General features: G+C 36.9%; 1 protein-coding gene across 4 annotated transcripts; it reads right to left on the bottom strand.

Annotated features, from left to right (window-relative positions):
• Window positions 1-16493, bottom strand: CNOT7 (CCR4-NOT transcription complex subunit 7). 4 transcript variants are annotated; one of them, XM_047771877.1, is made up of 7 exons: window positions 16296-16493; window positions 14584-14794; window positions 12552-12745; window positions 9701-9862; window positions 6188-6332; window positions 3236-3346; window positions 1-1624 (listed from the first exon to the last, which is right to left on the bottom strand). In XM_047771877.1, the coding sequence occupies exons 2-7, from the start codon at window positions 14698-14700 to the stop codon at window positions 1496-1498; spliced, it is 858 nt and encodes a 285-aa protein (XP_047627833.1). In that variant the 5' UTR covers window positions 14701-14794; window positions 16296-16493; the 3' UTR covers window positions 1-1495. The 4 variants fall into 4 exon arrangements, with proteins under 4 accessions (XP_047627833.1, XP_047627835.1, XP_047627834.1 ...); XM_047771879.1 differs by having other exon boundaries at window positions 1-1127; XM_047771878.1 differs by lacking the exon at window positions 14584-14794.
• Between the last annotated feature and the right edge of the window lie 27 nt (window positions 16494-16520).

The following is a 16520-nucleotide window of genomic DNA, read 5'->3' as shown; positions in this document are numbered from 1 at the left end:
TATAAGAAAACATTTCTGAAGCCTTTATTTACAAAAGCTTTAAAAACAAATAATACCCTCTGTTTCGCAAATAATGTTTTGTTTAAAAAGGACCACCCAGTTACAGCATTGAAATATCATGAATAAAGAATGTACAAGGGAAACAAACCAATGTGGCTAACATTTGGAGATCTGCTAATATTACTGATTGAAGTGTAGACAACACACATCATAACTTGTCCATCATTTCAGGGCAGAGTTAATGATTACCAAAATGTCTTCCTACACATGCTCTGGTCTGGTCACATGTTCTGCATGGCTAAATATTTCACAGTCTCTTCTGTCCATATATATAAAATAGATTGCAAAGATATACACAAAAAAATAAACAAGCATTACACTCCTCAGGTAATTTTATTAGCTATATATGTATATATAGCTAATAAATACATTTTTTTTGTATTTTGTTGTTTTGCACCAAATCTCTCCATTATTTATCTTTGTAGCAACTATGAAAGCACAAATTTTTTGTCCTCTAATTTAATTTGGTACAAAATATACCTCAAGACTTGCTATCTTTGGATCTTAATGAAATTGATTTGTGGAATCAACAAATCAAGAGCATCGAGTATGGCTATAAAATTTTTAAAAATTAAGGGTGAACAGCGATGGAATAAAAACAAGCAGATCAAGGGAAGTGTGCTATCATAAAATAACTGCAGCTTCAGTATCTTGGATACCAATTTCCCGGCAGACACTAAATATCCAATCACAAACAATTTTTCCTGAAGGGTGTAAAGCTGGTTTGAAAAATTCTTCAGTCACAGAGCAGCCTACACATGCCAATTAGAAACTGACAGACACTAGATGTGCTTGGAAGATTAAATACTACGTACAGAAACAGCAGTTACTAAGCTCCTCAGTAGTTTTTTGTCTTTTTTTTTTGTAGTCTTGCTGAATCAACCATTTGCACAATGCATGTGCTATATTCCGTGGGTCAAAAACAAATACTGCATAGAGTTGGCAGATGGTCATTTTTCCAGCTAAGAGCAAGAAAACCAAAATTGCTGATAAAACAGAGGATTTGAGTCAGAATCACTCTCTAAAGTGCAAAATTGATGGTCCACAATTTCAAATAGCTAAAACTCCTGCAGAATGGAAGGGAGACATGAAACAGGGAAATAAATTACAGTCAGTGCTAGTTAATTTCGGAAAGGGAAAAAACAAACCAAGCTCAAGTAGGTAAAGTTTATCAAAGTATTCAATATGATGTAGCTTTCCCCACTCTGTCACACACGCCTACTAACAAGTATATTAAGGCCAGATTTAACCTGAATGCTTTTCTATTTATTAAGATCTGAGATAGGAATGGTCATACTTAGTACTGAAAGGCAGAAAATAAAATGAGCTATGAAAAAAAAAAAGTAATGTCTATTGTTCAAGGGATTAAACCAGAGATAAAACCTATATACAAGCATGTGTGTTGCTCAAATAAAATAAAAAGAACTATTTCATGTCATGACTGCTTGTTGGCTTCCTCTTCATATGCATTCCCTGTGCCATTCTGTACATAGGATGAACCAGAACCAAGGCCATACAAATGACCACAATATTTGGCATCATCAATATGATCTTCAAAGAACATCTAAAAAGGAATTTTGGAAAAAAAAAAAAAAAGATAATTTTAACCAAAAGGTACCACTGGTAATTTAAACTTCAGCAATGTAAGTAATGACTCTGTTCACTAACTATAATGACAGCTCTTCTCTATGGTGCTCCTCTGAAGCCACACATTAAATGTTTAAGACTGATGTTCTCAAGAAGTACAGAGCTCAAAAGAAACCAAAAAAAAAAAAAAAAAGACTACCAAAAATATACCAACACACACCTATTAACACTCAGACCATTTTTATGAGAATCTATAATCATGGAAAAATGGCAGGTATTTTTAATTCCATTAATTTAACAATAATCATGAGAATGAATGAAAGTAGCCAATAATGAGCAGAGGAGGGGGAGTTAAGATTTATAAGTAGCCTTGGGTCCTTGTGCTACTAAGCTGGTAGGAAAAAATCAAACCCAAACATGTCTGAATAGTTAAATCTGAACATTTACATTAGGTTACTATCCTTAATAAAGCCAAGAAAAATATAGACAACAAATCAGTAACAGAATCTACCAATAATTGAACCATTAAGGCATTTTTTTAAATGCAAAGCTGAAAATCCAAAATGTTGTCTTAATTCTTTAATGTAGCACTGGGAAGAAGTACAAAACAACAAAACATTTACTTGTCATGAATAGACAGCCCAAATCACTTCTGAATCAATACCACTTAACATAAGTTCTATGCTTCCTATTATATGTATTATTAGTATATTTCTACAAAAAGTTTTAAATCCCAGAAGTGTTGTTCTCAGTAATTTCTTTAATATCTGAGTATATACTCAAAAAATTCTACAGTAAATATTTTTGCAAAGAGGAAATTTTTTTATAAGCAAAAAGTCTATTGTTTTGTTTTCTACAAGCGACTTTTTTTTCCTTTGCATTTACCTGTGGTACAGTATACCTGTGCCTATCACTTAAGTAGACTTGGGTTCGTTAAATTTCATTTTTCCATACCTTCTTTATATTTGAAGAATTTATCTCTGCCTTTTGCCACTTTAGGAGCATCTGTCCAACATGATTTTTGATTTAACTACTATTTCAGATTTATTTAACCCCTTTAGAATTCAAAACCTCTTTGTAAGAATCTACTAAAGCATGGGTCCTACTCTGCAGATCCTCAAAGTACTGAAGAATGGCAAGAGCAAACAGTATTTTTATCAGCAGTTTAACCTAAGACAAGACGATGCTGGGGGAAACTTAACATCAGGATTCCTTGACTTGAGAGAAGCAACACTGATGTGGTCCACAGAAAGTACTCTGGAGTTGTCCCCTTAGTAATGTGTATGACCTTCGATAAAAGCCTCAGGTTCCTCACCTAAAAAACAGTATGGCTGGACCTACATGATTTCTAAAATAGTTTAAATAGTCTATTCTACGAAGAACTTATTCTTTTCATTTCCCTCTGAACTACATTTCAAGGTGACTTATTTTTGATTACTTTCATTCAAGTGCGGTAGATATGACTTACATGGTACCTGTAATTTTATCTTCAACTAATAAGTACTTATTGCCCCCAAACTTTTGCCATCAGATTTTAATGTTCTCAACTTAATAACCAACTGAGAAAAAGGCACTGATGTCTTCATACTTCTCTCATTTTGAAAAAGGCCATTCCTGTGAGCAATGAGTCAGATCCTGCCTGATGTTGTGGTCCTATCCGTTCCAGCTCTAACTGTTCAGCGACTTCCTGTAGACCACCCTACAAGAAAGAAAAATTGCCTGTCAAAAGAAAGAATCATTGCAACACCTGAATTCACAAATCATATTAAGACAATGACTGAAATAGAAATGAACTTTAGTATGTAAAGACGGACCTTATGAAGATCAGCAAAAAAAGAGAGAATATGAATTACTGATGTATTTATAGAATGTGGGAGATATTTATAATTGAATAGAAAATGAGATCCCAACTAAGAAAATTTATCTTCACTGTACTATGTAAGGCATGTAATAGGCAAGTAAATTATGAGGGAAGCAGATAGTATACAAGGTAACAGGTATACAGGGTAACATTTATGAGCACCTTCACAGTCCATTCATCCACCCATCCATCCATTATAAAACTGACTGGAGAAGGTAAACTTTCTTTTAAGTTTCACACCAATCTGTCTCTCAGTAATTTAATCTAAATAATTTCCACAAAACAAAGCTATCATGACTAGTCAAATCCATAAGAATTAACTAAGTGCTTAACTATGGTTTTGTTTATTAAGGAAAAGAATATGTCGTTATAAGAATACAACTTCTGGGAGTTCTTGTTGTGGCTTAGCGGAAAGGAATCTGACTAGTATCCATGAGGATGCAGGTTTGATCCCTGGCCTTACTCAGTGGGCCGGGGATCTGGCATTGCCATGAGCTGTGTGCAGGTTGCAGACCCAGATTGGATCCCGTGTTGCTGTGGCTGTGGAGTAGGCTGGCAGCTGTAGCTCCAATTTGACCACTAGCCTGGAAACTTCCATATGCCCTGGGCGTGGCCCTAAAAAGCAAAAAAAAAAAAAAAAAAAGAATACATCTCCTTGGAAGGATCTACTAAACACCCATCTATGTCAATATTGCTGGAATTAAAAAAGAAAGATAATGAGATTGAAGGAAAGGAAAAGAAAGGGAATAATGGAGAGGGAGGGAAGGAAGGAGACTAAACTGGGAGAAACTGGGAGGAGAGAAAGGAAAGAAACAAGCATCAGGACAAAGAAACAAAGAAATTCTTCTGTAAATTGTTAAGGCCTCTACCAGCAAACTAGCCCTTCACTACATCACAGCTTGAAACAGTACTTTGCAAGGCAGTAGCTTCAGTGCTAAAAATAGCACAAGGATTAGGTATCATTAGCAGCTGCTTAGGAGAGCAACAGAATAGTCACTCACTACCACTGACTATAGGTCAAAAAGTACCTTTGTCATTAGCCTAAATTTTCACACAGCTAGTTACTCAGGGCACAATCAAAATATGTAATTTTCCAATAACACATGCATAATGAACAATAATTTGGTTCTCTGTTCTCAAAAACTGTCTTTGTACAGATATGTCAATTTTAAAAAGGATTTCCACAGCCAGATTACAACATTTAGGCCTTGGATTCTCAGCATGCAATACTTTCAGGAGGTATCCTTTCCAGAGTAAAGACAGTCTAGTGCAAGTTCACTTAAGTCACAGGAGTCTCTTCAAATTGCATAAAATTCTGCTATTCTTAGGTGTTACAAACATGAAGTTATTAACTTTCTTAAAAATTTCCCTTGTTATATGCTGTATCCTGTAATGAGGCAAGCAAACTTTGGCCCAAAGACTGCTTCTCTTACGATTTTCAATTCATCTGTCAAAAGCAAATTTTCCTTATTTGCTTCCTAAATTATTTCTTTCAGCATAAAGGTAAAGTTCTTAAAGTTTTTACCATCTCCTAAAAGTAAAACTTTCCTTGCCTTTCTAAAAAGCTAGGGAGGAGAAAATTTGATCATCCTTGATGTAGATTCTATGAAGCAACCACTTTACCTAAATGTCTTTCTTCAGTTACAGCTTAATTACACATACCTGAGAAATAAAACCACTACATTGCTCTGGGGTCTGTACCCCCATAAGTGAATTCATTCTGAAAGTAAAGGGGCCCTTTTCCTTATTAAAGACAGTTTGTTTTTGAAAGAAATAGCATTCAGAAGTAAAAATTATTATACACATGGTAAAGTGCCAGAATGTAAGTGGCTGTCTAAACAGAAACTACCCACCTAACTATAGCACTTACTAACAAGTTGACAACCATGGGCTGGGGGAAAAAATCCTTTTAGATATATAGTTTATTCCTAGGAACATGACCCTGTGACTAGACCCAATAACATCTCTTAGTCAAGATAAGCTGAAGGGGAAACTCTTTTTGCCACACGATTGACAACATCTGCACAAGGCTGGCCACTTCAGACTTCATCTTGCTTAGAAGGATTATGCATGTTGGGAGAGAGGGAGAGCTTGCACTTTTGTGCCCAAGAACCAGTTTCTGTGCTGGCTTATGATTTTCAATCTGGCAAGTAATGACAAAGATCTCATCTTTGGTTTGAATCTTGCAGAAAACTTACTCTGCCAATATATATTTAAAATCCTTTAAAAAAGGATTTCCTATAAATTATTATTTATGCACAGATAATGTACCTTCATTTATTTTTTCTTTCTTTTTTTTTTTTTTTGGTCTTTTTAGGGCTATACCCGTGGCATAGGGAGGTTCCCAGGCTAGGGGTCAAATCAGAGCTGTAGCCGCTGGTCTACACCACAGCCACAGCAACACCAGATCCAAGCTGCATCTTCGACCTACACCACAGCCACAGCAATACCAGATCCAAGCCGCATCTGCGACCTACACCACAGCTCACAGCAACACCAGATCCTTAACCCATTGAGCAAGTCAGATTCCTTTCCGCTGAGCCATGACAGGAACTCTGTGTACCTGCATTTAACATAAAACTTAAAAACAGGGTTTCAAGCAACACCTTAGCCCAGCATAAGTCAGTCACCCGCTCTGAATAGTGTGCTGATTACAGATAAAGCCACTCAAAGCCTTACTTTGAGATTTTTGCAGCTCTTCATGAGGTACTTCACATCATAAATGACGGGAAAAAACAATCGAAGGATCTCAAAGAAGTCAAGTTCTTCTTCAGGCAAGTTAGAGTTGGTCAGGATTTTGATTAAGTAGCCAAAGTCATAACCACTAGAAAAGGGTTAAAGAATAAAGAAGAGTAACATAAATACCATAGAGATGAAAAAATAATTTTTTTTCTTTTAAGTGAGTCATTATGCAGGGGGAAAAAAAGGAATCAACCAGAAAAAAAAGGGCACAAAAGAACAGAGAAAATGAACATGTTTATAATGGGAAAATGCCATCATTTACAGAGAGCGGTAAGAACCTGTCATTCATCATCCAGGAATACCAATATACAGATCTCTGCTACCAGCCCAGATGTGTCACTGAACTACCAAACTACCATTCTGTAATCCTTAAATAGAAAACTTTCTAAGGGGTATCAAGCTGTCCACAGCAAACATCTGAAAAATTAAAGATGAATGGAAACTTGGAAAAAAGCCAAAAGATAGAGAATTGGCATTTAGAAGGCAAAAATTAATGCATATCCTCCCATTTTTTATATAAAGAGGTCACATACTTCAAAAATCCAGAGTGTAATTCTCTAACAAAGTATTTTCACTTCCCTTAAGTGATTTTATTAATAAGTACTCTCTTCACTCAAAATTCTGTTCCTATCTCAATCCCCAAGAGATAGGAATGTTGCTCATGAAAGAAGGAAGGTAGCAAAAGCTGAGAACTACTAACTAGAGAATAAAAAACTCCCACACTCTCACGATCTCCTCTTCCTGTTGTTTAGCTTTCGCCACAGGTTTATATCGCCCCACATTTCCCCCACAATCGCACCTCCTTCTCCCTGTCTACCTTTAAGGACCTCTATCCGAAGCCTTCCCTAAAGAGCCCAGCTCCCACAGAGTTCTCAGACAAGTTCTTTTTTATCACCCTTTAAAGCGTAGGTATTGTCTTCTCCATGCGTTTAAAGGGAGGTATCACATCTTAAAAAAATTTTTCCATTTAGTTGGGACTCAAATATTTGATGACAGATGCTACTAAGATATCTTTTAAAGGAAGATTACAAATAAATTTCTATTCAAGGTTTAGAATTATACTTCTTAACACGGAGAAAAACAAATTTTTAATACTGAAGACCATTAAGGAATATCAAAGTATAAACAAACACTAGAAACCTTTAAATTTCTGGCAGTTGACAAGAAAGTAACTTCTTTGTCTACCTAAAATACAAGTCAATATATTTGCTTACTACTAGGTAAAAACAAGGTTGTTTTAGAATTTAGTATTTATAAATTTCTTAAGTCCTTATCTACTAGAAATAAGACTATGAAGAAAATATTTAATGACATTTAGGAGAATGAAATCTTACATATCTTGACAAATACTCAAATAGTCAAACCTAGACTCTAAGACATGACCCCTGTTTTTGTTCATCTTTTATAAAAATATTGAAAAAATTTTTTTTGGCTATGACAGGCATCCTTGAAGTGGAATCTCAGTTCCCAGACCAGGGATTGAACCCAGGCTGCTGAATCCTAACCATTAGACCACCAGGGAACTCCCTGTTTTTATTCATCTTAATATTCCAATGCCTAAAACAAGTAATGCCTCAGACTATTTTTTGAATGAAAGAACATATCATACATAGTTAAAAAGAGGACAATGCTTTCCAGTTCTTTTGTATCTTCAAGACTAGGGAAGTGAAAAAAGAACTCAAAAAACATCCCTCAAATTACCAGAGACTTAAGCCTCATTTCCTGAGGTACAGACTCAAGTGAAGGAAAACAGAGAAAAGAAGATAGGTGGATATGAGTAAGTTCAATACTCCAGCTCAAAAATGACTGCTTAGTACTGCGCTAAGGTTGACGGTATGAACAGTCCTTCACTAGTCTCATTTATTACTGAGGCCAGTGCTGGAAATTACACAGCATGCAGAAACTTTTTTTTTTTAATGTGTAAAGTAGACCAAGTGTGAAAATATTAATACCTGCATAATTCAATGCATTTTAAAAACATAACAAAAGGCCAAATAAAATCATTCCCGAAGCACTTTTAGTCCCTGAGTTGCCAGTTTAATGTAGTTTACTTAGATAGGAAAACTCTTTCTCTTAGCTAAAAGTCTGTTTATACAAAATAGAATTTCCTTTCCAGAAATTCTCAACAACCTAATTGTATGATAAGAATTAAAAACTACCATTTATTGAGAATTTACTGTGTGTAGAGCACTTTACTAGATGCTTTAAATATGTCACTACTGATCATTAAAACAATTTAAGCTAATTCTAAGTATTTCTTCCTAATATCCTATTTAAAAAAATTAAAATCGGAGTTCCCATCGTGGCGCAGTGGTTAACGAATCCAACTAGGAACCATGAGGTTGCGGGTTCGGTCCCTGCCCTCACTCAGTGGGTTAACGATCCGGCGTTGCCGTGAGCTGTGGTGTAGGTTGCAGACGTGGCTCGGATCCCGCGTGGGTGTGGCTCTGGCGTAGGCCGGTGGCTACAGCTCCGATTAGAACCCTAGCCTGGGAACCTCCATATGCCGCGGGAGCGGCCCAAGAAATGGCAAAAAGACAAAACAAACAAACAAACAAAAAATAAATTAAAAAAAAAATTAAAATCCACCACACACACCTCTAGCTTTCTCTTTATCAATTTTTTTCCGTAGCATTTACCACCATCTAACAAACTAAAATATACATTTCATCATTTAAAAAACTTGTCTGTCTACTCCCACCAGAATGTGAACTCCATGAAATCAAAGATTTTAGTCTGTTTTGTTCATAGCTTAATTCCTACAATATTATCATAGTGCTTGGCATATGAAGGATAACAAATAAATACTTTTAAAATGAATAAATGTTTCCATTCTAAGGCTTAGAAATGTTAAATAACCCTAGGTAACACAGATTCCAAATGGCACTGCTGGATGGAGGGATGGATCGATCGATTGATTTTGGACCCAGGCCCTCACCTCACCAAAAAATATATATTTTTCCACATACCAGTGGTATATGGTAGTTCCAAGGCTAGGGGTCAAATCGGAGCTGCAGCTGCTGGCCTACACCACAGTCACAGCCACTTGGGATCTGAGCCACATCTGCGACCTACATCACAGCTCACGGAAATGCTGGATCCTTAACCCACTGAGCAAGGCTTGGGATTGAACTGGCATCCTCATGAATACTACTTGGGCTCGTTACTGCTGAGCCACGAAGGGAACTCTGGGATTGCTGAACTTAAACCAAGGTCTACTTTTCCAGCCTGCCCTCTTTCGACTATGCAATACTATCTCTTTGACAGCCTAAAATGGATCCCATATCATTAAATTAACTTTTCAATTAGCCTGGAGAGTTAAGAGACTGCTATATGGCAGCCAATACTTTGTAGAACTAAGCCTGAAATTGCTGACAGAGTGACCCAAACCAAGTGTGAAGCAATTAGGAAATGGTAACACAAATGCCACTTTCAAGGCAATCTTTTTACCTATGAAATGATAACCATTTGACCCCTTCACAGAGGACTACTCCTGAAGTCATAAGAAGTTCGGCAAAGTACTGGGTTTCAATTCCTTCCTCCTCATGTTTTTTAAACTGGATACCAGATGTTGTTAGTAGCTCTATAGAGTCTTGGGCATACATGTCCTCCCTGGCAGGAGAAAAAGAAAGACAACATTCAAAAGTGTCATACTTCAAACTGATTTTCTCCCATTTACATCTAAAACTGTAATGTCAGTAACGAGAGAGAAGATTGGCGTTTAATTCCAAAGCTTTGCATATATGGAGTGAAAATACAATTTAAATATAATGGTCATTAAGTATTGTGGAAAAATGTTCATACAGTAAATAATAATCATTCAGAACAATCCAATGGTAAGATTTTAATCTATACTATCAATTTCATTAGCGGTTCACAAGTTAAATAAATTTAACTGGGTTTGGGGAAAAAAAGTGTCTTCTACTCACCAGCCATTACCACCACAAAGTAACAGACACATTTCTGTCAGGGGTTTTTGGTCTCAGCAGCCACTTTAATGCTGCCAAATGGAACCGCAGCCACAGGGGTGAGGGCCTGGGTCCAACTCCCAGGCTCTCGGCAGTACCAGGAAGAAGACCAAATGCGAAGCATCTGATGTGACTGAGTGAAACTACATTCTATCTTAAATAAAAAGGAGATGCCTCCTCTAACGATGAGCCTTTCAAATGGCTCCGATAAGCAGTAAACTGCTTAAAATGAAGAACTCTGCTAGAATAACTCTGCTCTCCTAACCTTATTCCTAGAAGACTACCTTTCAAAAATCAAGCTAGGATATCTAAACTTAAATAAGAATTTAAGCTACAAGAGGGCGATGATTTTTGTCTGTTTTGTTCAATGTTATGTCACCAGGGAGTATCATATTATTTAAACCATTATTTCCCAAACTTGCCCAATGATAACCAACATTCAGAGAACTTAGCAAAAATATGGATTCCCAAGTCCCACACCTGGACCATTTAAGTCACAATCTCCAAGAGAAAAACCTCTGGTGTTTCACCATCAGATATCATATTCTACTTCAATTTTCATGTACATATCAACTTCAAATCCAGTTTACAGTGAATTACCAAACACTGATCTGGACCTACCAATTCTAATTCTTGGACTTGGGCAAAAGAAAACAGAAGACATAATTATAACACTAGGTTATAATGACCATGACCAACTTTTCTCAACACTATGTTCCTGGTGCCCAGCACAGGTGCTGACACATTCAGTCTAGGCAATCAATGAAAAAGCCAATTTTCATCTTTCTTTGAAATATCCAAGATTCTGTTCATGTTCACCGTTCTTTCTCCACATCACATGGTACTGGTTTTATCCTCCAACTGACCCTCTCTAGTTAAATATTTTCCACTCTACCCTTAAACATCTCTTAAGACATTAATGTTAGTATGAATGGTAGCAAAACTATAGCAGTATTCTGTATAAGAAAAAATGTCTTTCAAAGATTTTAATAACAAAGCAGTTATTAAAACAAAAATGTTTCTAGAAAAAAAAAAAATGTCAACTTAACCAAAACTGAAACACTGATCGGTGTCCTCCTACTCACGTACTGAGATCACAACAATACCTTAGTAAAGAACAATGTTCTAATGATGAACTTTGAAAAAAAAAATAACATGGAACCAAGGAAATAGCAGAATACTAATCTTAAAAAGGGTTATCTTTCCGGAAAAGGAGAAAAGGCAATTTTGAGAACTACATACTTATAAAAGGTTACTGTCAGTTTGAATAGATGAGAGTACCTTGTACCCTTTACGAAATTCCAGAAAGTACATTATTAAATCCAACAGAGTGAAACAGGCTAAACATAGCCATACTACTGCACCATTGACCATCTAAAATCATCAGCCCTGCTTTTCTTTAGATCTTATATGCTAAATAGCACATCCCAGAGAATGGGAGGTTCTTACAATGGCACCACCATTCATTGTCCTACAGCTTCTTTTACTATTTTTCAAATCAGATGTTAGATCATATGACACAAGCAGAGGCTGTGCAGTAGAAGAATAGCGCAGTATAGTAACATACTCAAAATGTATCAAACATTTCCCATCTTACAGTTTGTAACCAATCTGCCCTCACCCCCAATCAGTGGAAACTTCCCAAAACTATCAAGACTACTCCTACCAATGATATAGAAGTAGTATAAGCAAGGAAACTGGGTTCTGATCCAGGATTTGAGTAAGAATTCAGATTCCGAATTGTTTCTAAAAGAAATACCAGGCTCAAGGCTACTATTACTCCTCCTATATATAACTGATAAAAAGTTCTATGGGCTTGACTAGAAAAATAAGCATTATAAAATACTGATATGAAAGGAAAAGGCACTCAAGTTTCTAAAAAATATCTTAGCACTTTTGATGTGTAATCTACACATAAACTGAAGTATGACCATAATAAAAATCTCTTCACAAGAAGAATAATTATTACAACAAAGACATGTATGTTTCAAATTCCAAAGTTTGAAAGCAAAATTAAGATACGGTTATTTATTCTATTGAGTACTTTCAATACCCAATTTTCCAAATTTCAAAGTAGTGCCAGTCATACTTTTCAAGTAACATCTCTAAAACTCAAAATATTAGAATTTAAAAGTCTTCTTTATCCTGATTTTTTTGCCCCATAAAAACAAAAACAAAAACAAAAACAAAAACATCTTGTGAAATTTAAGGTTTTAAGTATTTCCAGGATAATGATACCAAATTTAATTAGAATTTCATTTGTCACATTTCAGGGAAATTCACTTCTAAAATCAAACTAAAACAGGTTTGAATTATATTTATTTCCCACTTACGTCAAATTAAATTTAAAATTAAACTGCCAAGTTGAAGTTCCTGGAGGGTATTCTCCTTGCTCATTCATAAATGTCAGTCCTAGCTGAATTATCTTTAACAAGTCTACATTACACCGCAATAGTTGGTACTGATAGTCGGCATTACTCCTGAATTCTCCAATGGGTCTTGCAACCACACCTGGAAACTCGGTGTCCTGTAAAATATTTTAAGGTTTATTATTTACTAAATGGTTGAAAGCACAATCCACAAATAATTAAAATAATTAATTTGGGGTACAAGTCAAAGACTCTTGATATAGGTGATGTTCTACACAATTCATATTCGATTACAAAGTACCTTTTAACTAGGAAGAGCATTACTTTTTAGAACCATAAAATAAAACTCTTCAAACTTAAATGACTTACTTTAAATACTGTATCAGTAAAAAAATTACTATGTGTAAGATACACACAATACATGCAACTAAGTATTCCCAAGGAAGGAGGAAAAAAATCACAAATACATGTTTCTCAAAAGGTATGTGTAACTATGCTCACAGTATTCTAATGTTAAAATCAATGAAGAACTGGTTAAAAAGAATAGAAAATGCATCATACTTTCCAACTGTTTTTCTGAAATAAGGTTTATCTAAACACCAAAACCTTAATTTCTTGTGCTAAAACAGTATTCTTTTTACAGTCCAAAGAAAGCATGACCTTAAAAACTTCATGCCACCACTTATTCCTGTAAAATGTTATGGCATCTCTAACGTTTTTCATTCCTTATCGCCTGAGAAATAAATTATCTGAATGAATTTCTACTGGAAAAAAATAACTTCAATTCTAATTATGGGTAAGAACATCTATTATATAAAACATTATCTAGGTACACTCAAATATTTATATTTTAACAAACTACCTGCTCCTCTCAAAAAAAGCATATTTATTTTCTTATATTCAATATACTAATAATACATCAGTTTAATATTAAAATGCAAATTAGGAAACTAAAAACAAAACCTAAATAACAACTTACTCTGAAGCAGTAAAGAAATTAAAACTTTTCTAAATTCAGTCCAACTCAACAACCACTTTATTGGATGCAACGTGTTAGGCTAGGTATTGGGGGTGGAGGGAGAAAGGATGATTAAAGACACTAATCCCTTCTTGAAGCTAATAATCTAGAAAACAGCAGGTTCACCAAGACAGTGCTAAAGAAGCAAAATAATTAACTGAGTAGACAGTCTAGGCAAACTGAATAGTATATGCAAAACTAGAAACACTTAACAGCACAGTGTGTTCATGGAAATCCACTGATGATTAAAAAGCAAACACAAAACTGCAAATCATCAATGCTTCACTGGGAGATCAGAATTTTTTGGTTTGAGAAAAGACAAACAGGAGCTCCATCTGGTATTAACATTAAGCCTTAGTGTTGCTTGGAGCAGACCTGGCATTCACAGCTAAGTCCTAAGGTTCTTCTGCTGAATGTAAACAATTTCACACTCTTAACATCAGACAAGGCCACTTTGTAATCATGACTGAACATATGTAAAAGCACAAACATTGTCCAAACCACAGAAATGGCCCAACATCCTTCTATGGTAGCTAATGAGTGACTGTTGCTTCTTCAGAGCTTTAGCCTCATTCTAGTCTTTTATTCTGGTTGAGACTCGTTAAGATACCCTATCACAAAATTTCCCCAGCTTCCCAACAGCTATCCATCCAGAGCAAAGCCCTGCTTCCTAACTTCCTACCTAAAACCACCTGACACAAGCCCAAATCCTAAAAGTCCTTTCTGACACTCTCATACTCAAATGCCCCATGGTTCTAATAGCAGATTTTCCCTCAAGGCAATAAGTAATAAACCCAACTCATCACATTACAGGTGTGTTCTTGGTGGTCTTTAGTTGGAGGTCATTGACAAAATTCTCTCTTCATAATTAAGTTAATCCCTTTTTTAAAAAATCAAGGAAAGGGGTGAACTTGAGATATTTAAAATCCCCCTTCCTCATTCTTAAAAGAATTTTAAGGATTTTGCTCATAGGCATACCATGGCAACGTAATTATATTTTCGGATAACTTGACGAATTTTCTTCATCTCTTCATCCAGGTTGCAAGCCCAAACTTCACAAATTCTTTGGCTATGGTCTACAGTTGCTGCTGGCATAGTGAGGGCACAAGGGGTCTAGCTGCCAAGCATCAAAATGTTACACTTGATTGAAGATTTATTTCATAAAATACTTTATCCTTTATTTGTGTACCTGTCAAAATAAGAACCAGCTCTATCAGAAATCTGAATTATATAATAATTGAGTTGACCAAAACTTAAGAGATTATTCAAAGTCTCTGATAAGAAAATCAAAGTTTAGAAAGTGACTTGTCTAAAGTCACACGGTGACTTAGGGAAAAAAGGACATCACAGGCTTCCTGGTCCTGTTATGTAAAAAGTGCTTTTTGTGTACACACCAATCATTTCTTAAAACTTTCCAGTAATTAAAGATTCCTCTGAATTCAACTCACTATCTGAATAGAACTTCATAAAGACATCCCTTTTCAGATAAAAATGAAAAGCAAAATACCCACTACATGTGAAAGACGTCACTTTGTTACTAGACAAAGGTAGTATTTGCTTTTATTCCTCATGAACTGAACATTTGTCTGATATGGTTACAAAATCTACTTTACTGGAATTTATTCAAGTCATATTGGAGGGGCCAAAAGTAAACCAATTAAAAAAAAAGCTCTTTCTGAGCAACAAGTAACAGCCTCAGAAACTGTTTCAATGTCTGTAACAGCAGATGGAAGAAAGGAAGCAATAGAGTGTCTCCATTTCAAATTGTTTCTTTCTAATGTCCTAAAAATCAGAGCATTTTTCCCTGGTTACCAAATACGCGTTACATTTTTGGCCCATAACACAGGTTTCATGGTATAAAATTATAACACTACAGACCAAAGTTTTGATGCTTGAGCAGGGAAATTCCAGATGCTCCTTCACTTTTCACACATGTTTGAAAAAATCATTACAGACAACCGTAAAAAAGGGAATTGTGACCTCCTCTTCTAAACGCTTCAGTCACAAATGTAACCTAAGTGCTCTAAGAACAGAAACCAAAGATGCAGGGAAACCCTCCTGTATAACTCCCTTCACTCTGCTAAAAACACCACACGCGCCCGCGCGCGTACACACACACACACACACACACACACACACACACACTTTGGAAAAAACCTGTAGTTTAACATTGCTTTCACCAGCTCTCTCTCTACTACAGTTCCAGAAAGCCCCGAAGAGGCACCAGAGGCCTTCTCATTACTAGAGGTAGCATCTCAGAACGGCGGGTTTCCAACCAAACGCGAGGACCGTACAGACACATTCAAGTCATAGCTAACTCTCTTCCCTGGCAAAGAGCCAGTGCGAAGGTGCTGATAACCACTGACTGGAGCCCGATTGACTCCCAAGCACCGCCAAGGAAGGAATACCAAGAGCTGAGGATCTAGGCCACCGCCCTCCACTCCCAATTTCCGTCCCACATCGAAGCCCCAGGTACAAAGCCTTCGCGTCATCACTCCGCGCCATCCCCTTGACATACCCCCAACCCCCGTTAACCCTCCTCCCCACCCCCCGCCGCCCAGCCCTTTCCTCCTCCAGCCGCGCTCCAGCTGGCGCCATCGCGCACCCTCTCAGGTTCACCGTTCCCGCCCCCTTTCTACTTCCCCAACCCACCCCTCCCCCCCAAGGTCTGTGGCAGACGCAAGATCTACTTGTGTCGCTGAGCTCGCGCTCCTCCTCTTCCTCCTCGCCATAGAGACAGCACCCGGCGGCGGCGGTGGCGGTAGCGGCGGCGGCAGCGGGTGCCCCATAGACACCTCTCGCCCGGCAAGGGGGAAAGGGGAGCCGGAGCTGCGCTGCACCGCGCTGCGCCGTCGCTTCTCACGTCCGGGCAGGAGCGCCAGATGATGACGTGACACGCAGAAGGGGGCGGGGCA

Source organism: Phacochoerus africanus, chromosome 3, assembly GCF_016906955.1.
Source record: "Phacochoerus africanus isolate WHEZ1 chromosome 3, ROS_Pafr_v1, whole genome shotgun sequence".
NCBI classification, from domain to species: Eukaryota; Metazoa; Chordata; class Mammalia; order Artiodactyla; family Suidae; genus Phacochoerus; species Phacochoerus africanus.
This window is presented reverse-complemented; position numbering and strand designations above follow the sequence as displayed.

Coding starts and splice junctions, on each gene's coding strand:
- CNOT7 (XM_047771877.1), bottom strand. CDS start 14,700: ATGCCAGCAGCAACTGTAGACCATAGCCAAAGAATTTGTGAAGTTTGG. Junction 12,746..14,583: donor AATATAATTACGTTGCCATG/GTATGCCTATGA, acceptor AATATTTTACAG/GACACCGAGTTTCCAGGTGT. Junction 9,863..12,551: donor AATTTTAAATTTAATTTGAC/GTAAGTGGGAAA, acceptor TTCTCCTGCCAG/GGAGGACATGTATGCCCAAG.